General features: G+C 38.8%; 1 protein-coding gene across 1 annotated transcript in view; it reads left to right on the top strand.

The window, feature by feature from the left end:
- Positions 1 to 27,933, top strand: part of RIMS1 (regulating synaptic membrane exocytosis 1) — a 600,054-nt gene that overhangs the window by 80,729 nt on the left and 491,392 nt on the right. The window contains exon 2 of the mRNA XM_040261377.1: positions 24,082 to 24,162. Coding sequence (XP_040117311.1) covers positions 24,082 to 24,162 — 81 coding nt within the window. The remainder of the gene's footprint in view (positions 1 to 24,081; positions 24,163 to 27,933) is intronic.

Raw genomic sequence — 27,933 nt, 5'->3', positions numbered from 1 at the left:
TATATAGAGAGAGAGAGAGAGAGAGAGAGAGACTACTATTGGTAAAGAATCTGCCTGCCAGTGCAGGAGGTGTGGATTCAATCTCTGGGTCAGGAAGATCCCCTGGAGAAGGAGTGGCAACCCATGCCAGTATTATTGTCTAGGAAATCCCATGGACAGAGAAGCCTAGCAGGCTATATAGTCCATGAAGTTACAGAGTCAGACATGACTTAGCAACTAAACAACAAAAAGAACAAATGTATAATATAGATAACTAATGAGAACCTACTGTATGGCACAGAGAATTCAACTCAATGCTCTGTGGTGACCTAAATGGGAAGGAAATCCAAGAAAGAGGGAATATATGTAAACATATAGCTGATTCACTTTTCTGTACAGCAGAAACTAATACAACATTGTAAATAAGCTATACTCCAGTAAAATTAATAAGAACAATAAAAAATGATTAACACCTAATAAGTGTGTAAAATGTGCTTCCTGATTATTGTAGCAATAGTCTGTGGGCTATAAGAGAGTCATAGATGGAGAAAGGGGAAGGTAGGGGATGAGGGCTGGGTGGTGCTGGCCTGAGGGCAGGTGGGAAGGGACACTGCAGGCTGAAGTGACCTGGGAACTCCTCCGGGCGGTTAGAGCAGGGAGGCCCTGGGGATGTGTAAAGATGCTAGAATGCTGACCTTGCCAAATCATATCCATTTATGTTTTTGGTCTTTATGCATTAAAAGGGTCTAAGTTTACCCATCAAACCTATAAATGGAGTGAGGGCGTAGCTAATTCAGGCCTGCAAAGCAGAGGTGAGGGCAATTACCAGGGTCCCTAGTATAGACATCACACAGTCCCTGGCGACAGACAAGTGCATTTCAAACCCGGCTGAGGACGTTTTTACAGTAGGAAAATTGGTCCCTGTAAGTGCTTATGGGTGTATTTTTATGGCTTTCAATGCAATATCTTAATGCAGGTTGAGGGTGTGTATGGAATAGGAATCTAAAAAGGAAAATGACTTGCAAATATGATCTCAGTATAGTTTAGTAGGATTTAAGCTACCTTGGGATGATACTTCCTAGATCCTGGATCTGAGCATAGGAAGTCAATAAGAAAAGTGCTTTTTATCATGTAGCGTACTTTCTTCTTCTTTCTCTAAAGGTCTGGAATAAAACAATGAGAAAGAACAACTCTCTCTTCTATTTTCCACGTATCATCAAATGTACTGTTGTAGCCAACCCCCTCCTCTGATGTTTGCTGCACCCTACAGTGGGCTTTGGAATCACACCATCTCAGATAACATTCCAAATTTTGTCTTATTTCGTGGGTAAATTAGCCACTTTAAGCTTCAGTATTCTCATGAAAATAAATGACAATACTAAGTACTCTCTACTCATAGATATACAGCAAGAATGAAGTGAGACAGGTGAACTCTTAACCTCCATAAATGTTAGACTATAGCAAGTTGAGTGGCCATGAATTGCCAAGTCATCCTGTGGTCTTACATACAATGGTTAAGTGTAATGTTTCCATTGACCAGTTAAGGGATTAGTAGTTGAAACTTTTCTATACTGCTGACAAAAATATAAAACAGTGTAGCCACTTTGGGGAAGTGTAGCGGTTTCCTCTAAAATGAACATGCACTTGCCATATAAGCCACCAGTTCCACTCCTAGGCGTATCCTTAGAAAAAATGAAGAAATATGCCTTCACCAAAGATTTAGCCTCAATTTGTAGCACTTTTAGTCATATAGGCAAAAACTGGAGACAATGAAATAGCCATCAACTGCTGAGTGAATGGGCAAGCTGTGATACATCCATAAGGTCAAATACTGCTCAGCTCTAGAAAGGACCCAAATAGTGATTCACGGTAAAACCCAGTGTATCTCAGATTACTCTAACTGAAAGAATTCAGATGAAGAGACTACAACTTGGATGATTCTAGAAAGGGAAAATTTATAGAGATGAAAAAGACATCACTAGTTGTCGTGGGATAGAGTTGGGGTAGAGGTGAGGAGAGTGGAGGAGATGGCCACAGGAGATAGGATAGAACTCTTTGGGTGATAAGAATGTTCCATATTTTGACTGTGGTGTTTGGTACAAGGCTGTATACATCTGTCAAAGAATTGATAACCGTGAACTTTAAATGAGTGGGTTTTATTGCATGTAAGCTATATCTCAATTTTTAAAACTGAAGGAAACAGATATCATGGAAACCTCTGAGGACAGAGAACATTACATGAATTTGCAACCCAGAAAATCATTCTAGAAAGGAGAAACCAACAACTTGGACAGTGCACATGCCAGTGCACATGGACAGTGCACTGACTTGTTCATTTGAGTCTCTAATTAGGATCTGATGATAGTGAATTAAGTAAAAATGTGAATTCAAAAACCAAAATATCTTAGAAAACCTGCAGTTACAAATGTATTAGAATAATTTAAAAAGTCTCTTCCAAAACTTTTGTATGAGTGTTTGAGAACTATGAATTGTCCAGAAAGTTCAAGATTTATTTGAAAAATAACTTGCTGTTTAATCTTCCTCCCCCAAATACTTTTTTTCTACTACAAGAAAACTTCTACCTTTAAAGCTAGTTTTCAAGTGCCATAGTCTGATGTGGTTTATCTAAAGTGATGAAATAACACAAGCTTCCTCTTTAAAAAAAAAAAAAAAGGAAGAAAATTCAAAAGACTGCCTGAAGCATACCTTTTGTGCATTTTTTTTTCATGTTTACATATTTTATTGGACTGCCTTTACCAAGAAAGCCGTAAATCTAAGATAATATCTAAAGTGCAAGATTATATGTAAGTAGCTGTAATACTTGACATTTAACTGTGTTCTTAAAATCAGCATGCAAGAATCAAATATATTGTTGGTTAGTTGACTGTGGTTAGATGGAAGACATAAGAAATCAGACAAGCTTACATGAAGATTGGGACACTGGTTCACACTCTGTTCCCCAGCCTGATCTCTTTAGTGGGTTGATAATATGGTAAATGCAGAATTTTTCCACAATTTTTTTCTGGCCTAGCTCCTATTTTAGCTTCAGCTTGGTTAGTTCCTTGTTTCAGGAGGTTTTTTGTTGTTCCCCTGCTCTCAGAACCACCCTGCACTGACTACACAACCCTGTTAGTAATGTCATTAGTCAATAGGATGACATGTCTTCTACATTCTCATACACAACATTTTTGAAGCACCTCTACTTCCAGGGTAATGTTTAAATCAGGGTGAAAGAATGACTTTTTAAGATAATCCTATACAATGTGATAGTGTCTTCAATGCATTTTTAAACATAGTACTTCATTTCCTATTGCTAAGAATCCTCAGCATAATATAATCCTCAGTAATATTATGCTTACCGTGTCCTACAATAAGGAGACACAGAGGGTTACTCATCTAATGTTTTCTAGTCAGTAAGTGGCCAGCACACCTAGAGCTCAGTTCTTTTGATTCCTTTTTCTGCTTTTTTTTAATGTAAATTTATTTATTTTAATTGGAGGTTAATTACTTTACAATATGGTATTGGTTTTGCCATACATCAACATGAATCCGCCACAGCTATACACGTGTTCCCCATCCTGAGCCCCCTTCCTTCCTCCCTCCCCGTACCATCCCTCTGGGTCATCCCAGTGCACCAGCCCCAAGCATCCAGTATCTGCTTCTCTACCATCCTACCTGTCTATGTTAACCTTCTTGCTCTCTGATAAAATTTAAAAAATTGGACACCTGTATTTGGTTGTGCACTTGTGTTTTTCCATCCAGGTCTCTTGGGATGAGAGTCAGTGAAGGTCCAGACTGAGACGATTTTCATGACTTTTTGCATTTTTCAGTATTTTTTAATAAAAATAGTTTACGCTTTTGGCATAAGGTGTATAGAAATTACAGCTAATGCTCAGAATTCCCTTATAAAAGAAATGTCATTTGCTTTATCATAAGGCATATGGCATAGGACATACTTTCAGTTCTACATAAATTATATACTGAGTCTTCCCAAATTCCAATTTTAGGATATTTTTCCCCACCATAAATGCTTGTACCAGTCTTCAGTAATATTTTGTGTAAAATACTGGAAGTGAATTTACCCTTTAAATAATCTGCATATGTGACAGGTAATATTTTAAATATGGTTTTAAAACCATAGTGCCCTGTTTGTCCTTTTCCTGAACTCTATTTTAAAACCTCCTTCAAGTTCTTTAAGTATACTTAATATTTCATCCTGATGAAAAATATCCCTACACAAAACATATTTCTTGGCTTTAATTATGTTTATGTTTATCATTCTGATTCTGACAATGTATATAGGAATACAGTGTTTGCTTTGAAAACGTGTATTAATTGACTTCCACTGTTGTTTATTGGCATTAATGTTTTCTAAAACACATCAAACTGTTTTCTACTTACATGAAAGATGATACATCTTCAAATTACTAGATTTTTGACTTCTTTCTTTGAGCTATTGGTTATTGTTATTGCTTATTTTTTACTTTTTTATTAAGATGTAATTTACATACAATGAAATGCACAGATCTGAAGTTTTTGGCTTGATGAATAATGCCATTTGTTTTCATTTCTGTCACCACATCTCAAAACAGGATATCAAACATCCCCATCACTCGATCCACCCACCCCACCCAGCAGCAACTTCCTTCTTATTCTTGACACATGGAGGACTTTTTACCTCTTCCTTATAAAAATTGAATCACATAGTCAGAAATGCTATGTCTGGCTTCTTTGTTCAACAAAATATTTTTGAGTTTCATCCATACTGTTGCATATAACAGGAGTACATTTCTTTATATGAATATACCAAAATTCTTGTCAATAAATTCTTCTGTTGATGGGTTGTTTCCACTTTTAGGCTCTGAATATTCTTGTACAAGTTATTTTGGAGACATATGTTTCATTTCTCTTGAGTAGTAGACTGGGTTGCTTGTTTATTGATTTATAATAATATGTATTCTGGATACAAGCCCTGTATATATACATATAATTAGTATATAAGGAAGATTTATAAAATAAATATTTTCTCTCAGTTTGTGACTAGATATTTTTAACTTTAATGTGATCTTTGGGGAGACAATTTTTTAATATTAATGAGTCATATATTAAAATTTTTATCATTGGTGAAAGATCAGTAATTTTTAATTATTTAGTGTCAAAACCTATAATACTTTTCCAAAGTAAAAATGTCATTTTAAGTCATTGTTGTTTGTTGTTGTTTGGTTGCTAGGTCATGTCTGACTCTTTTGTGACCCCATAGACTTCAGGCTCCTTTGTCCATAGGATTACCCAGACATGAATACTGGAGGGTGTTGCCATTTCCTTCTCCAGGGGATTTTCCTGACCCAGAGATCGAACCCGCATTTCCTGCCTTGCAGGCAGATTCTTTACCACTGAGCACCAGGAAGACAATCTTCCTGATGGCATATTTTGGGGTAAATGTGCTACTTAGTTTTATACATAAGACAAAAATTAGAAAAATTTTCACTCAGATAATTGGAACTTTAGAGAAGATGTCTGATTGTAACTTGAAATTTCTCTATGGGTAAATATACATACATACATATATATATATATATATATATATATACACACACACAGTAAATTTGTCTGAAAAATAAATGTGTAAAATGTATGTATGAAAAGTATAAATTTTAAAGGTTTGTGGTATTTTTTCTCTTATATTAGTGTGACAAATATTCTTACCTATTGCAGTAAGTACATTTTTATTTCCCATATATCTTACTTAGGAATTACAAAGAAGTACCTTAGGATTTCCTTGCTTTTTAAAATTATTTCTCTTAAACTTTACATAAGTATATTGATGGCTTTTGTTTACTGTGATGACTACTCCATTTCTTCTAAGGGATTCTTGCCCACAGTAGGAGATATAATGGCTATCTGAATTGAATTATCTCATTCCTGTCCATTTCACTTCATTGACTGCTAACATGTCAACGTCCACTCTTGCCATCTCCTCTTTGACCCCTTCCAAATTACCTTGCCCTATAGTCAACAAAAGAGTCTGAGATGCAGCACTTGGGTGTAATCTCAAAAATGATGGAATCATCTCTGTTCCTTTCCAAGGCAAACCATTCAGTATCACAGTAATCCAAGTCTATGCCGCAACCACCAATGCTGAAAAGATTGTTGAAGTATTCTATGAGGACCTACAAGATCTTCTAGAAATAACACCCAAGAAAGATATCCTTTTCCTTTTCATCATAGGGGACTGGAGTGCAAAAATAAGAAGTCAAGGGATATCTGGAGTAACAGGCAAGTTTGTCTTTGGAGTACAAAATGAAGCAGGGCAAAGGCTAACAGAGTTTTGCCAAGAGAATGCACAGGTCATAGCAAACACCCTCTTCCAACAAAATAAGAGATGACTCTACAAATGGGCATCACCAGATGGTCAATACTGAAATCATATTGATTATACTCTTTGCAGTCAAAGACAGAGAAGTTCTATACAGTCAGCAAAAACAAGACTGGGAGCCAACTCTGGCTCAGATCATGAACTTCTTATTGTCAAATTCACACTGAAATTGAAGAAAATAGGGAAAACCACTAGGTCACTCAGCTATGACCTAAGTCAAATCCCTTATGATTATACAGTGGAAGTGAAAAATAGATTCAAGGGATTAGATCTGATTGACAGAGTGCTGGAAGAGCTATGGATGGAGGTTCATAACATTGTATAGGAGACAGTGATCAAAACCATTCCCATGAAAAAGAAATGCAAAAAGGCAAAAGGGTTGTCTGAGGAGGCCTTACAAATAGATGATAAAAGAAGTAAAAGACAAAGGAGAAAAGGAAAGATATACCCATTTGAACATTTGGATGCAGAATTCCAAAGAATAGTAAGGAGTGATAAGAAAGACGTCCTAAGTCATCAATGCAAAGAAATAGAGGAAAACAAAAGAATGGAAAAGATTAGCGATCTCTTTAAGAAAATTAGAGACACCAAGGAAACATTTCATGCAAACAAGGGCTCAATAAAGGACATAAATGGTAAGGACCTAACAGAAGCAGAAGATATTAAGAAAACGTGGCAAGAATACACAAAAGAAATATACAAAAAAGATCTTCATGACTCAGATAACCACACTGATGTGATCACTCACCTAGAGCCAGATATGCTGGAGTGTGAAGTCAAGTGGGTCTTAGGAAGTATCCCTACGAACAAAGCTAGTGGAGGTGGTGGAATTCCAGTTGAGCAGTTTCAAATCCTGAAAGATGATGCTGTGAAAGTGCTGCACTCAATATGCCAGCAGATTTGGAAAACTCAGCACTGGCCACAGGACTGGAAAAGGCCAGTTTTCATTCCAATCCCAAAGAAAGGCAGTGCCAAAGAATGTGCCAACTACTTCACAATTGCACTCATTTCACATCCTAGAAAAGTAATGCTCAAAATTCTCCATGCTAGGCTCCAGCAGTACATGAAAAGAGAATTGCCAGATGTTCCACCTAGATTTAGAAAAGGCAGAGGAACCAGAGATCAATTTGCCAATATCCATTGGAACAGTAAAAGCAAGAGATTTATAGAAATCTATAAATAGAGAAAGCAAGACAATTCCAGAAAAAAAAAGACATCTACTACTTCTTCTTTGACTATTCTAAAGCCTTTGACTGTGGGGATCATAACTAACTGTGGAAAATTTTTAAAGAGATTAGAATACCAGACAAACTTACCTACCTCCTGAGAAACCTGTATGCAGTTCAAGAAGCAACAGAACCAAATATGGAAAAACAGACTGGTCCCAAATTGAGAAAGGAGTACAAAAAGTCTATATATTGTCACTGTGCTTATTTAACTTACATACAGAGTACATCATGTGAAATGCTGGGATGGATGAAGCACAAGCTGGAATCAAGATTGCTGGGAGGAACATCAATAACCTCAGATATGTAGATGACACCACCCTTATGGCAGAAAGTGAAGAGGAACTAAAGAGCCTCTTGCTGAGGTGAAATAGTAAAGTGACAAAGGTGGCTTAAAGCTCAACTTTCAAAAAACGAAGATCATGGCATCCAGTCCCATCACTTTGTGGCAAATAGATGGGAAAACAATGGAAATAGTGTCAGACTTTGTTTTCTTGGACTCCAAAATCCCTGCAGATGTCACCATGAAATTAAAAGACTCTTGCTCCTTGGAATAAAAGCTATGACAACATTGACAGCATAAAAAAAAAAAAAAAACTGAGACATTATTTTGCCTACAAAAATTCATATAGTCCAAAGCTATGGTTTTTCCAGTAGTCATGTATAAAAATGAGAGCTGGTCCATAAAAAAGGCTGATCACCAGAGAATTTGTGATTTTGAACTGTGGTATTGGAGAAGACTCTTGAGAGTCCCTTGTACAGGAAGAAAATCAAACCAGTCAATCCTAAAGGAAATCAATCCTAAATATTCATTAGGAGGACTGATGTTGACGGTGAAGCTCCAACACTTTGGCCAACTGATGTGAAGTGACTCACTGGAAAAGGCCCTGATGCTGGGAAAGATTGAATGCAGGATGAGAATGGGATGATAGAGGATGAGATGGTTGGATGGCATCACCAACTCGATGGACTTGAGTTTGAGCAAGCTCTGGGAGATGGTAAAGGAGGGAAAGCTGGTGTGCTGCAGTCTATGGGTTCACAAAGAGTCGGTCATCACTGAGGGACTGGAAAACAGAAATTGATTACTACCTGCATAAAAAGCTATCCAACCAACATACAAAATCTTTAAGCTTTGTCCAAAGAATTGCTAGTTTAGGCAAAATCTGTCCCTTTGATGATCTGATATTGATGCTTAATTATAAAATAAAATAATTTATTATATAAATTTTGGTGTCATCTCTCAGTGAAAGTAATATATAAGAATAGAGAAAAATATGTACTCTTAATCTGTACTGTCTTACTTGGAAAATGATCTTTCTGAGAGTTGGGTGATATGTTTGTTCCATGGACCAGAATGTAAGGCCTTTGCCTATGTTCAGGTAGACACAGTAAAGCTTTTAGACTAAGAAGTGGCCACGTCAAAATATTCTCCCTGAAGTTTAGTGCAGTTTCTGTTCTTCTGTGTCACCTGGAACAATTTACCAAGCATTGATTCTATCCTGTGGAGAATTCTTATTTTTCTCATGTTGCAGTTATCAAGGATCACATCATCACCTCCCAAACTATTTTATTCCTTGGAAAATGCTACATATTATGCTTCTGTGTTTAGAGAACAGTGAACACTAACATTTTGAAGAGTCTGAAAATTTATGCAGTAAGAAAACCTCCTCAACCTGTCTAAATTAAGGTTCTCCTCATTTATTTTATTTGATCATTAAATCATTTCCTTTCTGTGTTTAACAGTTCCTAGGGAGGGTTTCCCTGAAACAAAACATTCTTTCTGAAATGCTAATTTTGTATAATATGTCAACATTAGAAAGATGTCATTATCATCATTATTCTTCTTTTATATATATTTTATATTGTGTTTACATATTCATATATTAGATGCCAGGTATGCTCTTTAAGACTTATTAGAGTTTTCTAATTGAAGGAAAATTTAATTTTCCTGATGGGATAACATTTTAACCTTTTTCTATTATTCTTTTTTGCTTTTCTCAAATATATTTCAACATAAAACATTAGTAAAATGTAGACTGAAACTTTTAAGTAAGAAAAAAATGCGGTTATAAACATGCTTACCATGCCAACAGAGTTGTTATGATAAGCTTTAAGCTTTTCTCTTAGCTTGCTTATGACCCTGACCAAAGGAAATTATGACAATTATTTGTAGTGAACAAGAAATGACATTTTTTGAGTGCTAAATTTGAAAAGAAATAGTGTAGAATGAAGGTAGGGGTTTATAGGAAGGACTCAGACTGAAATAACAGCAAAGGCAGAAACCAACTTCATACAACTATTTCTTGTATTGACGTGTCTTAAGAACTGACGCTGTAACATTAAAACGTAGTTCAAGAAAAGTCATTTTATGAGAGACTATGATAACGTGCGGAGAAGACAATGGCAACCCACTCCAATATTCTTGCCTCGAGAATCTAAAGGACAGGGAGCCTGATGGGCTGCCGTCTATGGGGTCGCACAGAGTCGGACACGACCGAAACGACTTAGCAGCATGATATGTGGCCCGAGTTATGGAGGGCTTTTGTGGCTTAGCTTCATATAAGGAAGGACTCCATCCAGTGCAGTCACTGAATTGCTCCTTCATCAGCAATTGCCTGCCTGGATGCATTGGAATCACCCAGAGAAGCTAATCACTTGCCAATCTCTGGACCCAAACCGCACCTCTTCAGGTCTGGACTAAGACCCAAAGAATTCGTTTCTTTAAAAACCTCTTTGGATGGCTCTGTGACCATGTTTTGGAAGCCTTGCCCTGATAATTTCCCCTAAATATCACTTCTGTCAGTTGGCCTTTCTCTAGGTCCTGGATATTAGAGGAGCGTCATAAAATTTGAGTTTATATTCCTTCCTGTGGACCTAGAGTGAAAATATTGCACAAAAATTGGAGCCAGCTTTTAAGAGAATTGTTAACCAAAGGAATTGCAGCTAGAGTGGGCCAGTTCCCCGAGCTAGTGCCTTAGGAGGCATAATTGAGGGGCTGAAGAGAAAGAAGCAAAGATTTGTGTAGCTGATTCACTTTGCCATGTTGAAACTAACACAAGATTGTAAAGCATCTATACTTCAATATTTTTTTTTTTAAGTATCTTAGTTCTTGAGGCTGATGACTGAAAGGTCATCTTTAAAATTTTGAAAGGATTCATAAAACAAAGATGATATATTTTTCAAACTCTTTCTTCTTGATGAGTGATCACTTTTCTATTTCCATGATTTTTAAAATATAAAAGGACTTTGCTTTTGGAAAAAGAAAGAAAGTAGCAAAGAGATTTAATTCGACTACATGGAGAGACGTCTCTGTGCCTTTATCTTTGCCTACAGCAGGAGCATGAGAGCCACAGAGGAAATCAGCAACTTGGATGGAAGGTGTGTTGAATTTAAGTCTTGGCGTTTAAGAACCTCTCATGTTTTTCTTTACTCATGATATGTGCACAGGAGGTGTATTCCAAGGAAACTCTAGGAAAGACTAGCTGGAACTTTGGAAATGATAGCTAAAAAGCAACCTGAACATTACTTATATGTTATAATGGGATTATAATTATTTTATGACCTTGGAGAACTGATGTGACAGTGTATATATACATTAAAAATAAAATAGACTACAGTTTTATTCTTCAAAATGAATATAAACTTTATATTTAAACATTTGGTAGGGGGAAGAGGCAGCCTCTATTCCACTATTAGCCTAGATTCCTACACTTAATCTTGTTGTTTCTGTACTTGAAGATAATGTTTTATATTAAAATAGGAATTTAAGCAATTTCACATAATTAAAATAGTATACTAACAGAGCTCAGTTGTGGAATGAATCCTGTTGCAATGTACACACTAGGCTTTTATAAATGCCTTGTCATGTAATCACTTAACTTGCCCACCATACAGAGTTGTGAGGATCACATGAGTTCATGCATATAGGTGCTTAAAAGGGTCTGTGTGATCAATGCTCAGTAAACGTGAGTTGGTAATTTCCTGCTGCTCTTGAAGAGCAAGCTGACTTGCTTTCAGGTTATGGTACAGCACGCAGCATGGTGCTTGGCACGGAGCAGCTGTCCTGTGTTTGTTCATTGATCACAAAGATGTCATGGTCATCGGAGCTTGCCAGTCAGGTCCCTGGAACACACTTTCGTTTCATGTCCTATTTCTAAAACATGCATTTCCTGAATGTCTTTCCAGCTGTTAACAAAATTTTTTCTCCATACATAAGGATTTGTTTCTTAGAAGATGCCAGTGAAGGATTAATGGAAGTCTTTAGCCTGGAAGGCTTCCTAGAGTTCAGTGCATTTGAGTGGGCTTAAAGCTCAACATTCAGAAAATGAAGATCATGGCATCCGGTCCCATCACTTCATGGGAAATAGATGGGGAAACAGTGGAAACAGTGTCAGACTTCATTTTTGGGGGCTCCAGAATCACTGCAGATGGTGACTGCAGCCATGAAATTAAAAGACGCTTACTCCTTGGAAGAAAAGTTATGACCAACCTAGATAGCATATTCAAAAGCAGAGACATTACTTTGCCGACTAAGGTCTGTTTAATCAAGGCTATGGTTTTTCCAGTAGTCATGTATGGATGTGAGAGTTGGACTGTGAAGAAGGCTGACCACCGAAGAATTGATGCTTCTGAACTGTGGTGTTGGAGAAGACTCTTGAGAGTCCCTTGGACTGCAAGGAGATCCAACCAGTCCATTCTTGGAAGGAATGTTGCCAAGGCTGAAACTCCAGTACTTTGGCCAACTCATGCAAAGAGTTGACTCATTGGAAAAGACTCTGATGCTGGGAGGGATTGGGGGCAGGAGAAGGGGACGACAGAGGATGAGATGGCTGGATGGCATCACTGATTTGATGGACGTGTCTGAGTGAACTCCGGGAGATGGTGATGGACAGGGAGGCCTGGCGTGCTGTGATTCATGGGGTCGCAAACAGTCGGACATGACTGAGCGACTGAACTGAACTGAACTGAGCTGAATTTTGTAAGAACTAAAAATGAATGGAGAGGGAAAAGGAGGCAGATCATTTTAAGCAAGAAATGTGGCATATGAACTGGAGATGCAAGCGACAGAAGGATGTTCTGAAATATTGAGATGGATGCACCAAACTTGAGAAATAGACTCTGTTAGGAGTTAAGAGGAAGAGATTAGTGAATGAGGATGTGTGTAGGTGGGACCCTGGAACTAGGCAGTGGTGTGTGTATTTGACGTGATCGGGGATGGAAGCCTTTCGTGGAATCTGAGGGCAAGAGAAGATGGCGCTGGAGGAAGATCAACTCAAGCAGTTCACTCCAGAAAGAACATGGCTTTGGAAGCAGTGGGCTAATGCCTTACTGGCCATTAGAGAAAGTAAGAGGCCACAGGGCACCAAGAATGTGGACATCAGTAACACGAGGGTTTAACTGACTACCAGGCAGACTTTGGGAGGTGTTTCAGTGTGTGTTGTGGGGGGTGGGGACACTGAGTTTAGTACTTTAGTCTGATCTGGCTCAGTCATTAGGAAGGTTTTCAGGTAGACAGATTTCAAACCTGATAGGTAGTGGAAATTGAATTCTGGAAATGATAGTTCAGGGATCATCTGCCCCTCGGAAGCCACAAGAATGACGCTCTTATTTAGTCAAAAGTGCTCAGAGAGTGTCTACCCTTGTAAATGAGGAGCCAGCAGTCCTAGTCGGTGGATTACTTTTCCAAATCATGAAACAAATCTTATTTGTTTAAGTATCTGTACATATTTTCATCAGTTTGATTGAAGGGGAGGGAAAAATGATTTACAAGTTTTTTTGATATTCTCATTCTGAATATCAAAAATATTTAGACCAAGAAGCAATCATATTCAGGTATTAAAGTTTCTATTGATGTGTCCAAATGATTTGGATTCATCTTTTTGTCATATTTCGGGGTAAAAAAAAAAAGCATCATGGCCTCTTGAAAAAATAAAGAAATCTTCATTTACAATAGGAAAGGAATAGTGTATATTTACTATTGAACGCTTTCATATTTATATGAAAATTTATATATATAGTCCATGGGCAATGTCTTTTCATATCTGATTGACTCCAGTTTCTCTCTAACTTTCCAGCCAGGTGAATCAGATGAGAAATTAGTAATAATTAATTGAAAACAATACCTGAAATATTTCATTAATGCTTTTCCAAGTTCCAATTCTCCATTTTATCTATTTAAAATCCACTTAAATCCCACCAAGGAACAATATGGACCTCTTAGTAGATATTTATTTAGCTATCTGTCTTCCCATGAGCAAGGAGAAGGAATACTTGTGGAGAAAAGGCACACGTAGAACAATCCTAAAATCGTTATTTAAAGAGCTATGGCTTTGTGATACACATAAAAAGCAGGAAAATCATTAGTTGTAAAGAAGCTCTGGCAATAATCCTTACAAATACCATTCATCCCTCCTTGCTACCGAATTGAATTTTTTTATCCTGGACATTAAACTGTAGATAAGCATTATCAGACAGCTCTCTATTCTTCTACGATCCTGAAATGTCACAAGAGGACGTGAGGTGCTTAAAGCTTGAAATACTCAATTACAATCTTGTGTCTCATGCTAACACTTGAATGACAATGGAATAATTTATTTGATCAAAACAAAGCACTTCACAGATAGTGTGTAGTTTTTGAAATGAGTTGTGCTTCTGAGAAGAAATGATAATACAAGTAAACATGTAACTTGGGTCACACCAAGGGCCACCTATGACCTGTAAGCAGATGGCATGCTAAAGGCATGTGGGATACTCAGCTCAGCTCCTGGCCCAAGGCAGACACTCCGAAATGTGAGCTGATATCACTCACTGTCCTCTTCCTGTTCTGTTATTGTAGAGTTTTTGTATCTGAATAGGTTTACATTTCTTGAAATTCATCTTGTTTTCCTGAATTGCATTTTTCATTAATGAAGACAGTTTTACCTACTTGACTGTCTGTGCTACTGTTTCCTTGTAACTTGGTATTATTGCTGACCCAACAGTCTCTCTCGTCTCAATCATTCAATCGTGTGACCCTTTGTTTAGGTGGAGAGACCACCCTCAGCCAGGCGTGAGACAGAGCCACAGTTCAGAGTAAGGATCCCAGATTGGGCTGTAAGGCCCAGGAGCTGGCTGTGAATGGCACTGTGTGGGCATGTGTACTCAGTTGCTCAGTCGTGTCTGACTCTTTAGGACCCCAAGGACTGTCCCCCTCCAGGCTCTTCTGTCCATGGGATTATCCCAGCAGGGATGCTGGAGCGGGTTGCCATTTCCTCCTGCAAGGAGATCTTCCTGATCCATGGATCAGACCAGGGTGAGGTCCTATTTATGAGTGGAATTGAAGTACTATCAACTATCAACAATTTCCCCTTTAAGATAACCATATGTCAATGAATGAGTGTTTGCTCAGTCATGTCCGACTCTTTTTGACCCCATGGACTGTTGGGGTTCTCTGTCCATGGGATTCTCCAGGCAAGAATACTGGAGTGGGTTGCCATTTCCTTCTCCAAACCGTATGCTGGTTCCAAGATCATTCCTCAATACTACCATTCTCCTTCACTTTAGATCAATATGCTTCCTTTCGTTGTTGTTCAGTCACTCAGTTGTGTCCGACTCTTTGCCACCCTACAGACTGCAGCACACCAGCCTTCCTTGTCCTTCACCATCTCCGGGAGCTTGCTCAAACCCATGTCCATTGAGTCAGTGATGCCATCCAACCATCTCATCCTCTGCCACGCCCTTCTCCATCCATTAACTTCTCCCTTTGCCAGGGGGAGTTCATCAGCTGGAATTGTGCCTATAGATATAAAAAAATTAAAACCTTCCACATGACTCTTTTCTCAACCTACCTTACCTCACTATTTTCACATTGCTCTTTCCCCTCAACCCCCTGCGTTTCCACTGAAGTCTCCCCACCCCCTACTTTCAGTCTTGGAGGGTCCAGAAGGTGGCTCAGGCCTCCCTTGCCTCATTGGTGCCTCTGCTGCCTTGATTCTAGGATTGTTTCTTCTGGCTGGAAATACCTTACCTCTTACTAGATAAGATTTTTTTCCCCTCTATTGAATGCACACAAGTTATTCTCTCTTGCAGGTTTAGTGAAAGAAATTTTCTCGTAATCTTCCTTTTTTCTAAAGTTATGTTCTATCTTGCAGGCAGCAGGTGGCTTCTGGTGAATGCACACAGATTAATAAGTAGAAAAATGTCAGCAGGATGGTGTGTGGGGAATGGTAGCAGATATAAATCCATAGGTCTATGTAACACTTCAAGAATGGCAAATGGAGACAGGAACTGATTGTATTAATAGGAAATATTAGCTTGGGTAAAAGGTTAATTGGGCATATTGCTGCCATGTTGGAAACAATATTAGGGCCTTAGAGAACCAAACCTGTTAGCATCCTGGAGACATGAGAGGTGATAAACAGGCAGATTTGAATGGTCCAGAAGACCAAGAGCTTGATTTCTTATGTATTATTTTCCTTCTTATAAGTTCTTTGAGAAAATTGTTTTTCCTAACTTTAAAATCACCCATTAATCTCTGTAGCAAATCGATATCTTATTATCACCTTTATTTTAGAATCCTATACTTTTTAGTCTGGTTTTGTGAATAAATTCCTGGCATAGTTAAGGGAGATTTAACTGCCCTCACCACTTACTGTGGAAACTGGCCAGCTGGGTTCCCTTTTCTTACAATTAAGAGCCTAACTTACCTGTCCTCATTGTCTTTTTTGAAATAAAGGTCACTCTTATGTAGCTTCTGAGCATTCTCTGAATGTACATCAGAGGTAGAACATACCCTGATCATCTGTGATTAGTACATCTGGCTTTTCAAAATAGTGACATCCACTTTTCCCGTCTGGTGTAGAATTGTCACTGTTTCATCTTCATCTTAGGGGTAGCAGTCATCACACTTATCGGGTCACTGCTAAGTAGACATAAATATGCAACTTTAAAAAATCATTTTGTAAAATAATATTTTCAAATTTTCCTCTTTCAGTATTAGTAAATGGAAATGAAAAGATCACTTTTGAAGACCTCCTTTGAAAAATATTTTTGAAGAGATTTTTATCAACCAAATTATATTTGTCTTGCAAGTAATTTAAAAAAATTTTTCCCTTTCTTGACTCTTTTTCTTTTTTTTTTTTAATTCATTTTTTATTTTACTTTACAATTCTGTATTGGTTTTGCCATACATTGACATGAATCCACCACGGGTGTACATGCGTTCTCAAACATGAACCCCCCTCCCACTCCCCTCCCCACAACATCTCTCTGGGTCATCCCTGCGTACCAGCCCCAAGTGTGCCATATCCTGCATCGGACATAGACTGGCAATTCGATTCTTACATGATATTATATATGTTTCAATGCCATTCTCCCAAATCATCTCACCCTCTCCCTCTTCCACTGAGTCCAAAAGTCCGCTATACACATCTGTGTCTTTTTTGCTGTCCTGCATACAGGGTCATCATTGCCATCTTTCTAAATTCCATATATATGCGTTAGTATACTGTATTGGTGTTTTTCTTTCTGGCTTACTTCACTCTGTATAATCGGCTCCAGTTTCATCCATCTCATCAGAACTGATTCAAATGTATTCTTTTTAATGGCTGAGTAATACTCCATTGTTGTTTTTCTCTATATACAGTATGACCTGCCTTGAGTTTTACATTCCCAATGGTCTCAAGGTCACTCCGCATTTCTAATTTAGCCATCCTGACACCTGCTGTCGCCATTGTTCTGCGGGTATATTTGGAGAATATGGTCTTGGAATACTAATGTTTCAAGAACACTCAGCTATGTGAGATATCTGAATAGTTTCACTAATATGCCTATATCATGAAATCAGTTATATTGAAACATATCTGAGGATACTGGACTCTGTAGCTTCATGATTGATTTGTATTAATTTTCATTCATCTTTTGAGTGTTAATGTCAGAGGGCATCTCTGAATGATGGAAAAGACATTACCTTTGGTCCCAAACAAAATTTGATACACATCTTGGCTTCTCAAAATATTAACATTTGCCAGTTATCATTGGAAAATAAATTTAATCTCTTAGAGTTGTAGTTATTTAATCTGTCAAATAGGACAATCAGATCTCCTTGCAGAGCATTGTGAAGATCAAATAGGATATTAACTGAATATCCCTGGACATTTCAAAATAGATGACAATAAACAGAAGTTGTTACTTTCCTACACTTTTTAGAAAAATCAATAGAAAGGGGGATTAATTTTCTATCTTTACTATTAAGGAATTACCTCATATACAATTACTTTAAAGTTTTATTTGATAAAAGAGCAGGATCCTAGATGTTAAATAGTGTCTCATTGTTTTGAAGCAACAGTGTGACACTAAAGAGTCTTTTCCACAAAATTAATCATTTTTTTCTTGTTTAGAAAGAGAATGAGCCTTATTCATGTCATATAAAAACAAATATAGTAGATTATTCAAATCATAAAATTTGTTGGTCATACATTAATTTATATTTTGCAGATATTTTATATAAATATGCTGTAATCGTGCAAAAAAGTATTACCTATATCTATTGTAAATAACTGTGTTTTAGCATGTTAGTTACTCAAGCTGGAAATATACAGCATTTTGTCTGATTCATTTCACAAATATGTAGTGAGTGACTATGATGTTCTATGTGACCATGCCCTGTTCTAGGCTCTGGGCCTTTGCCAGTGAACCAAACAGAGACCTTTCCTCTTGAGCAGCTGGTATTTCAAGCTGGGTTGAAGAGGAGAGGCAGATTTACAATGGGAACCACTCCAGTATTCTTGCCTGGAGAATCCCAAGGACAGAGGAGTCTGGCAGGATACAGCCCATGGAGTCGCAAAGTTGGACACGACTTAGTGCCTAAACCACCAGCACCACCAGAGCAAGATGAGGCAAAGGACACTGGAAGTCTGGTGGGGGCAGACTGTAGCAGTACGGAGGAAAGGTGTGTAGGAACCACCAAACACTGACGCTTGAGCCAAGACTGCAAAGAGGGGAGGGGTTAGTCCGATACACATCAGGGAGGGAATCTTTGGTACAAAGGTCCAGGTGTGTCTGAGAACCAGCAGCAAGGTCACTGCAGCTGGGGTAGCATGAGTGGGGTATGGGTGCTGGGGAGGAGATAGTAGGAGAACACTGGGAATTATGTGAGGCCCGATGACATTCCAAGCACTCCTGCATTTTTGTGGGTAAACTGTGGCACCGTTGCAGGATTCGGAGCAGAGAAGTCATGATTGATTTATCTTTCCAAAGGGTCTCTGCCAGCAGCCAGTGAGAAGTCTAATTCAGGAATCCAGTGAAAAGTAGCGGTGAGCCCATCGGGGTAGCCGCAGGGGAAGGAGGAGAAATGGGTAGATGCTGCACCTATTTGAAAGGAGAATCACATCTGATGGAATGGACACAGGTGTGAGAGAAGTGAGGCACTGAGACTAAAGCTTTTGGCCTGAACAGCTAGAGAAACCGTTTACAACCAGCCAAGACGGTGCTGGCCCTGGAGGGTCAGGTGGCTAAGAAAAGGTGGATTCCGACTGAAAGTGTTGATTTTAAGAAGCCTACTGGAAACCCAGGCAAAAGTGTTGGGGAAACAACTGGATGCCCGCAGTTAAGAGAGAATCAGGGTGAAGACAAGACTTTTGCACACATTTAGGTACTTTTGCCTAATGTCTTACGTAAGAAGGATCTCAAGTGCTGAATAGAAGGTTCAGAAGAAAACAACTGATTACAGAACCCTCTTCTTGCCTATTTTTCCCTTACTTCTGTGTGTCTGATTGGTGATCAGCAAATTAGAATACTGTATGTTTGAAAAGTATTTCGTTTACTCAACATGATGTCATTGTAACTGACAAACTCTTGTGACAAATGCAGACTAGTACAATCCTACCTGGGGAGTAGGCACAGACACACCTTCCTCTAGCCTTGTTTCAGTTTAATTGTCTCTATCACTGAAGGAGAAACCCCAGTGAAGTCCAAACCCACAAAAATGGAGAGCAGGAATGTATTGGTGTCATCTTCTGCAGTACAGCTCGGTGCTCAGTCACTAGACTCATGACCTTGTCATCAAGCTCAGTTGAGATAAACTTTCATAAAACAGTAAGGGTTTTTTTTGTTTGTTTGTTTGTTTTGTTTTTTAGTTATTTTGCAGGGAAGGGGAGGCAAAAGCGGGGCTGGTGACTGCAGGCACCAAAATGGAAACTCAAAAGAGAGAAAGTGATTATGTAAATTGTGCCTTTTGAAGCCATTGAGAATGTTTCATTCACATACTCTAAGTCTCTGGAAGCACACTTAGTTCCTGTTTGGGGAGATGAAAGCCTTGCCACAGCCTCATCTGCGGGCTTGCGGCAGGGTGAGTTTCTCTTGTGTGTACAGGGCAGGGAAGGGTGGGCAGTTGGCAGTCGTTCAGCAGTTCAGCATTGATTGCAGTCATTCATAAAACCCAACCGCACGGAAGGCGGAGTCCGGGGGAGCTTCCCTGAGATGCTTGCAGGATGCCTCCTTTGAATAAATCCTCAGTGATGCTTGAGTGATAAGGGGTGCTCGCAAGCACCGCCAAGATGATGAGGGGTCCACCTTCCTTCCCAAGTAACTGAGGACTTTGCAGGAATCAGAGGTCGCACCTCTGGGATTCCTGGTCTCTCCATCCACAGCCTTTCTGGAAAGTCAGCTTTGTGGCTTATCTGTGGCCTCTTAGTGTCTGGATGACGGAGTAAATCATGTGTAAGGATGACCCTTGGGGCTTCCCAGGTGGTACTTGTAAAGAACCCTCATGCCGATGCAGAAGAAATAGGAGATGTGGGTTTGATCCCTGGGTCAGGAAACCCCCTGGAGGAGGGCATGGCAAGCCACTCCAGTGTTCTTATCTTCGTGAACACAGGAGCCTGGTGGGGGTCCCTAGAGCATTCATTGCAAAGAGTCTCACACACTGAAGGGCCTTAGCGCACAGCAAAGGAAGACCCTTGATCACTACAATGTGCTGATATATCATTGTGGTGTTTAAGTATGAGGGGTCCCTGTTGTTGTGTTATGGTTAATGCCAGGGAGAGGATGGGAAGTGGTGAGCTGAACAGTTTCCACACATTACAACTGGTGAAACTACCTTGGTTTATCCCTCAAACTGCAATAGGACAGACAAAACAATCCAAGTATAACTTTAAAGAAATGCTAATTCATTCAGGCTGACAAAAATCTGAGGAGGGCATTGTATTATTTTATGTATCTTATTCTTAATGTAGGGGGTTTTTTTTCTTCTTCTTCTCTTTCCCTAGAAGCAATTTCAGCTTAGAAAGTCAGATTAGAAAATGTAGGAATACATATTGGCATAGCTTAGTGCCCCCTCAAATTGGTTGAATGACTAGCAATCTGAAACTGATCACTTTCTCCCTGAGAACAGATTCAACAGCTAGCTGATTCACTCTAGACCTGAGATCAGGATTTAAATTAGTATGAAAAATTAGTTTTCTTATTTTGTTTTAAATAAAGTATATTAATTAAGTTAGTATATTTTAAATTAAGTACATTTAAATTCTAGCAACATTGTTTTTGAGTATTGATGTATTTATTCTCATTATCCAAAAAGAGCTTTAAATTTTAGAAATTCAGATGAGGTTTTTATGGGCCAACAAAGTAAACAGACATTTCTCCAAAGACATACCGATGTCTAACAAACACATGAAAAGATGCTCAACATCACTCATTATCAGAGAAATGCAAATCAAAACCACAGTGAGGTACCATCTCATGCCGGTCAGAATGGCTGCTATCCAAAAGTCTACAAACAATAAATGCTGGAGAGGGTGTGGAGAAAAGGGAACCCTCTTACACTGTTGGTAGGAATGCAAACTAGTACAGCCGCTATGGAGAACAGTGTGGAGATTCCTTAAAAAACTGGAAATAGAACTGCCTTATGACCCAGCAATCTCACTGCTGGGAATACACACCGAGGAAACCAGAATTGAAAGAGGCACGTATACCCCAGTGTTCGCTGAAGCACTGTTTATAATAGCCAGGACATGGAAGCAACCTAGATGTCCATCAGCAGATGAATGGATAAGAAAGCTGTGGTACATATACACAATGGAGTATTACTCAGCCATTAAAAAGAATGCATTTGAGTCAGTTCTAATGAGGTGGATGAAATTGGAGCCTATTATACAGAGTGAAGTAAGCTAGAAAGAAAAACACCAATACAGTATACTAACACATATATATGGAATTTAGAAAGATGGTAATGATGACCCTATATGCGAGGCACCAAAAGAGACACAGATGTAAAGAACAGTCTTTTGGACTCTGTGGGAGAAGGTGAGGGTGGGATGATCTGAGAGAATAGCATTGAAACATGTATATTATCATATGTGAAAAAGATCATCAGTCCAGGTTCAATGCATGAGACAGGGTGCTCAGGACTGGTGCACTGGGATGACCCTGAGGGATGGCATGGGGAGGGATGTGGGAGGGGGTTTCAGGATGAGGAACACATGTACACCCATGGCTGATTCATGTCAATGTATGGCAAAACCCACTACAATATTGTAAAGTAATCAGCCTCCAATAATAAAATAAAAATATAATAAATTAAATAAAAATAAATAAAAAATATTCTATAGCATAGGCAGACAAATGAAATATGCCAGTTATTATAGTTTTAAATCAAAGCCACTGAATTCTTAAGATTAAATGAGAATTTTCTTACACAGACATGGTCTTTCATGCTGGCTAATAATCCACTTTTATTGGAGAAGAGTTATTTGAAAACATGTTGAAGGAAAACTCTAATTGAGTGGCAGATTTCTTTTCTTCCCAAAACTTTGCCTAAATACCTGAATTTTCAGGAGGAAAAAAAAAAAAAAAAGAAAAAAGAAAATGAACTAAGACAGAAGTTTGCATATGGTTTCTCTACATATAATTCTTCAAGATTTTCTCCAAAGTTGGTGATATTTCCAATATTTTCACAAACCAATGTGTGTAAAGATTCAACATGCCGTGTGGGCTATTTTTCGTTGAGTGAGAATTGCTAAAGATTTCCCAGAGCAGTGAAATGTAACTTCCTGTGCACTGTACTTGAGTAAGTTATATTGACATTTCATAGCTCAGTAATACCCTGGGGCATTACTTCTCCTTGGCAACTGCCTTCTTGAATGTTCTCTGAACCTTCCTGCCAGAGTGTCCTTCTCCTCCAATGACTGGTGACCAGTCCATCAAGAGTTTAACATTCACTCTAGATAGTTACCACATTTCTTCCCTTTGAGCGCAAGAGGGGTGGCTTTGAAATGGCACTGTTTTCTTGTCACATTATATATTGATTTCTAAGTCTTACTTGATCCTGTTTGGACTTAGCTGTGTGTGTGTGTGTGTGTGTGTGTGTGTGTGTGTGCGCACTCACGTTTCTGTGCAGTGTCCACGTTTGCCCGTATCATTTCTTTCAGAAGTGGAGAATTTTGCCATGCAGCTTTTAGCTCTGGAAAAAACAGTTTATCTGCCACTGCCTCACCAATGAGCCACTTCTTGAATATCATGACTGGCCTTACATGTAGTCAAATCTCCAAGTGCAGTCAAAACCACTGTCAAAGTTAAGAACCAGGTTCATGCTTGAGAATCCCAAGTCCTATGTGGTTATTCCATTTAGCAGAGTCTAAGAATCAGGGTCTCAACTTTCTAAACAGGGCTTCCCTATTTAAACCAAGGTTTGTTCAAGGCTTCTGAGGTGGAGGGATATCTGAGCCGTCCAAGGACAGCCTCAGAGGGCTATGTTTTCTGGCTTATGCCGTGATTCTCTCCAGTGCTCCATTAAGTCCTGTTGACATCAGGTTAAGGGCATCTCCCCCTGCTGCCCTTTGCAGCTGTGACCCATCCTCTGCATTTATTTATTCTGTGATGGACAACTTAAGACCCAAAGACCTTTTCCTGCCTATTTTCACACTGTGCAAGCATCTAGCATATTTATTCTGCATACTGTGGAGACACACACACTTTATATATGCACATTTCCATCTGACTCTTCCTCCTTTCTTAGATTGAATGAATTTAGAACAATCTCAGATCTCTGCTTTATTTTTTATTTTTTTAAAGGGAAAGATCTATGTGGTGATGAAGGGCATGAAACAAAAGTCCATGTCTTTCAGTAAAATAGCCAAAGCCACAGAAAGTCCTGCCTGTTTTTAACATATCAGCACAATAGCTGCTCCTATGTTTATGCTTTCAGATGTCTTCATAGGGTGAAGCCAAAGTTTTCAGCAGCTTTGCTTCTATGGGGAAGCCTAATGAGAATCATTTTACTGGTACTAAACAGGAAATCCAATACTGAGGCCAGCACCAATTTGGAGTTCATCTGGGTGTAATTGAGCTCTTGGAAGCATGAGCTGAAGGTTCCTAACTCCCAGGGCTTCTCAGGGCCTCCAGGTTAATACTTAGGGGCTTGCAGACAGTTCCCTTAAACTTGTTTTCAGTACCGTGTTTAATTTCCAGATGTTTCTCCCCATTTTATAATTAATAGTGCGTTGTGCTGTCTATCATGCGCCCCAGGTGTGTGGTCAGGGACATGGTGAAGCCTGCTGCCTGCAAAGCCCCAAGAAATGTTGAACACCAGCCCCACCAGCCTCCACCGTGAGTATGGCATTGGCTTTATTGACTGAAACTGTCGTCTCTAACACAGATCTCTGGTTCCGGATGTATTAATTCACAGTGCATGGGGGAGTGCAAACTCTGGCTGCTCCGGGGTGTCTGGGGGTAAAAGACTACTACTGAATTAGATAGAATGATCTGGAAACTGAGCTCTGTGTTTCAAGCATCCTCATTAAGCAGTGTTTCTAATGTCATATGGGAAGCATGAAGCTAATTATAGGATAGAGACATGTATTGGGGAACTCTGTGGTATCAGAAACTCTGTACCTTTCGGATTTAGAAAGTACGTGGATTCGAGCCTGAGACCCTTTTCGAGAAAGTAATGAAAAGGTGCAGAGTGGGGATGCTTTCCTAATTGTGAAGAAGGGAAGTGCATGGCTTGTTCATAAGCACCCTCGCACTGTGTCAGGTAAAGGTCAGGGACAGTCTGAAAGAGGGATGGACCGTCAGTTTATTTTTATTATTGTAACCTCAAGTGTGGATATTCATGAAGGATTAAATAGCCTACCAAAGGGAATTAGAGGAGAAACTAAATAAGTGAACTGTGTTGCAAATGTGGATTTCTGTAAGGTGAAATGTAAAGAGCTTTAAAATTCTGCGGAGCAGCAAATCTATTCAATCTTCTGAATAAAATTATGCTCCTGGTAAGAAAAATTAAACATTTCCTTAAAATGTCTCAGCAGTGGTAATACTGTTAGCATAACCAATACAGCCAAGTAGTTACTCCTGGGGAAATGCCTCCTTCCAAGTTATTTTTGCAAAAGCCATTGAAGAAATGTGTCTTAGGAGTGACTTTTTTATAGGTTTCCTTAGCTATCTGACAATTTTTCAAGTAAAACCAAAATAAAGTAATAAGATCATCAAAAAGCTATGAAAAGAAAAGTAAATTTTTGTAATTCTTTCGCTGTGTCTAGTTTTTATTCCCATTAGCAAAACTGAAACTAAATAAAATGTTTAAATGCTTATATTTTCCATACACACAGTCACAAATACACAATTATTTCTGGTTTAAGATATAAATTTTGGGTAAATAAATTTCAAGAGGCTCCATAAATGGGTTATAGATTTTATCTATGTGTACTTGAATATCATCTTCCACACTTGATCAGGACTTCTCAAGGAACACAACTAATTTTCACCTAACTGTAGTAAAAATGGTTTATAATTGCATTGAAAAAAAGTTTTAAGTTGGAAGAACTACTTTTAATGATGTTGCCATTTTGTTCTATACATGTTCTAGCCATAAATCCATTTTATTGATGGTGGAACTTTTTTTGAAAATTCACGGAAAACTTACAACCTCCACTTTCCATCATATATTCCAGGCATTAGAAAACAAGCAACTTTGGGGAAAGTTCTCTGAGGAATTAACATGAATTTTAAGATGTGTTGTATTTCATATATTGAGGTTCCATTTTTATTTGTACCACTTATGCCAGTGTCCACATAAGATTGGAATTATCAGATAGGAAGCAACAATTGACATCCTTGCCAAAGAGACCTTAATTATTTTTTCTTATTTTGCTTCTGCTTTCCATGGACTCCTAAAAGTGGAAAGCTGTTGTAATTCACTGTGAACCTAGTGGAACCTTCCTGGCAGCCTCTCTGAGTAAAGTGACTGAGAGTGGCTTTTGGGTTCTCCTTTCTGATAATCCTTTTCTTCACTCCACGCTTAACTAATTACAACAGTGGACCTCTCTTTAGGTGACTTGAAGAATTTAAAGTTTGCAGTCCATTCCTCATTTCTACTGATTCTCTCTAGAGAGTGGTATTTGTAAATTGAGCTCTCCATTTCCACATAAGCCCCTTTCTAGGCTGCTATGAAAAGAATGACAGTAATTTGGGGGTGAAGAGGACACTAAGGATGGGCTTTAGCCTGTAGGCCAGTGTTTTTAAATATGTGCAGTACAACCTAGCAGTGGGGCAGAAGATCAATAAAAGCTAGTTTCTTTAGTGTGGAGGTTATGTTTACATTTGGAATAGAACAGAAACTGTAAGATGGCATCCTGGGTTTCAATTGTAGGATGAGCTTAGATTTCTGTATATGATAACCGGATCAAAATAAAATTTAACAAATACTACATTTAGTTTCGAGCATGCACTGATGGATTTTAATTCGTCAGATTTTCACTATGTGTATCTATGTGTGTGTATCAAATATGTATAAGTTACTTTGGCAGAAATAAGAATAATGGCAGATGAATAGGATGTGGGCAAAACTGGAGACAAGCAGATCAATTAAGGTACTATTGTGACTGTCCAGAGAAGGATGAGGTCTTGACCTACAGAAGTAGCAGAGGGTGTGGGAAGGAAACATTTTAAGAGCTCAGTAAGAAGAAAAATGGGCAGTGCTTAGCTTTCAATTGAATATGGTTTGTAAGGAAAGAGTTTAGGGGGGCTGTTGTATCAGTTGTTTGGGTGATTGAGGACCAGCAGCTGATGTGGGGAAATAAAGAAGTAAACCAGGCCAACCAGTAGGGTAGGCAGTGAGGAGTTCAGAGCCTGATAGGATGATTTGGGGCACCTGTGCATTACCAAGGAGTATATGTTCAAGAACGAATTGGGTATATAAACCCAAAGCCCCTAGCTGGGGAAGCAGATGACATCACCAAAGGGTACAGAGTTAGAAAAAGTAACAGAGTGCCTGAGTAAAACCAGTGTTTAAGGAGTGGGTAAAAGAAGAAGCTCCCCTGACTCAACTGAGAAATAATGGTCAAAGAGGTAGGAGAACCAGAAGCCAGGTGGGAGGAGTCATGGAGGGTGTCCCAGAGTAGCAAATGCTGCCAACAATTAATAGTAATAATAGTTCAAGAGAGTAAAAAAAATTTGGCCCCAGGGGTCATTGGTGGGGCATTTGTTATAACTCTTTTAATATCTAAGTGGGCGGAAATACTTTATTTGTATAGATGTAAGAAAAACAAATAGGAGGAAGAGACGGTGATTTTGCTTGGTGAGCAGGCAAAGAGAGAGAGATTATTGCCATGTGAATCGGTGATAGAGGAACTGTATTCAGATCACTCAGTGCCGTCTGTTTTACAAGTCTAGGTCAATGGCTGCACATGTCAATATAATTTGTATTTTCATAATCATGTATGTAAACGATCTGAAGATTCTTTTTTCAGTTGTTATTAAAATGTCACTCAGTCATATTTTAAGCACGCTGCTTAAGTTGTCATCACTTAATCAAAGTTCAGTTCAGTTCCGTCATTCAGCTGTGTGCGACTCTTCATGACCCCATGGACTGCAGCACGCCAGCTTCCCTGTCCATCAGCAACTCCTGGAGCTTACTCAAACTCAGGTCCATCGGGTCAGTGATGCCACCCAACCATCTCATCCTCTGCCATCCCCTTCTCCTCCTGCCTTCAATATTTCCCAGCATTAGGATCTTTTCCAATGAGTTCTTCCCATCAGATGGCCAAAGTATTGGAGTTTCAGCTTCAGCATCAGTCCTTCCAATGAATATTCAGGACTGATTTCTTTTAGGATGGACTGGTTGGATCTGCTTGTAGTCCAAGGGACTCTCAAGAGTCTTCTCCAACACCACAGTTCAAAAGCATCAATTCCTCAGCTCTCAGCTTTCTATATAGTCCAACTCTTACATCCATACATGACTACTGGAAAAACTATAGCTTTAATTAGATGGACCTTTGTTGGCAAAGTAATGTATCTGCTTTTTAATATGCTGTCTAGATTGGTCATAGCTTTTCTTCCAAGGAGCAGGTGTCTTTTAATTTGATCACTGTAGTTACCATC

Source organism: Oryx dammah, unplaced genomic scaffold (genome assembly GCF_014754425.2).
Source record: "Oryx dammah isolate SB20612 unplaced genomic scaffold, SCBI_Odam_1.1 HiC_scaffold_19, whole genome shotgun sequence".
NCBI classification, from domain to species: domain Eukaryota; kingdom Metazoa; phylum Chordata; class Mammalia; order Artiodactyla; family Bovidae; genus Oryx; species Oryx dammah.
Note: the sequence above shows the minus strand (reverse complement) of the source record. Positions and strands in the feature narration are given on the sequence as shown.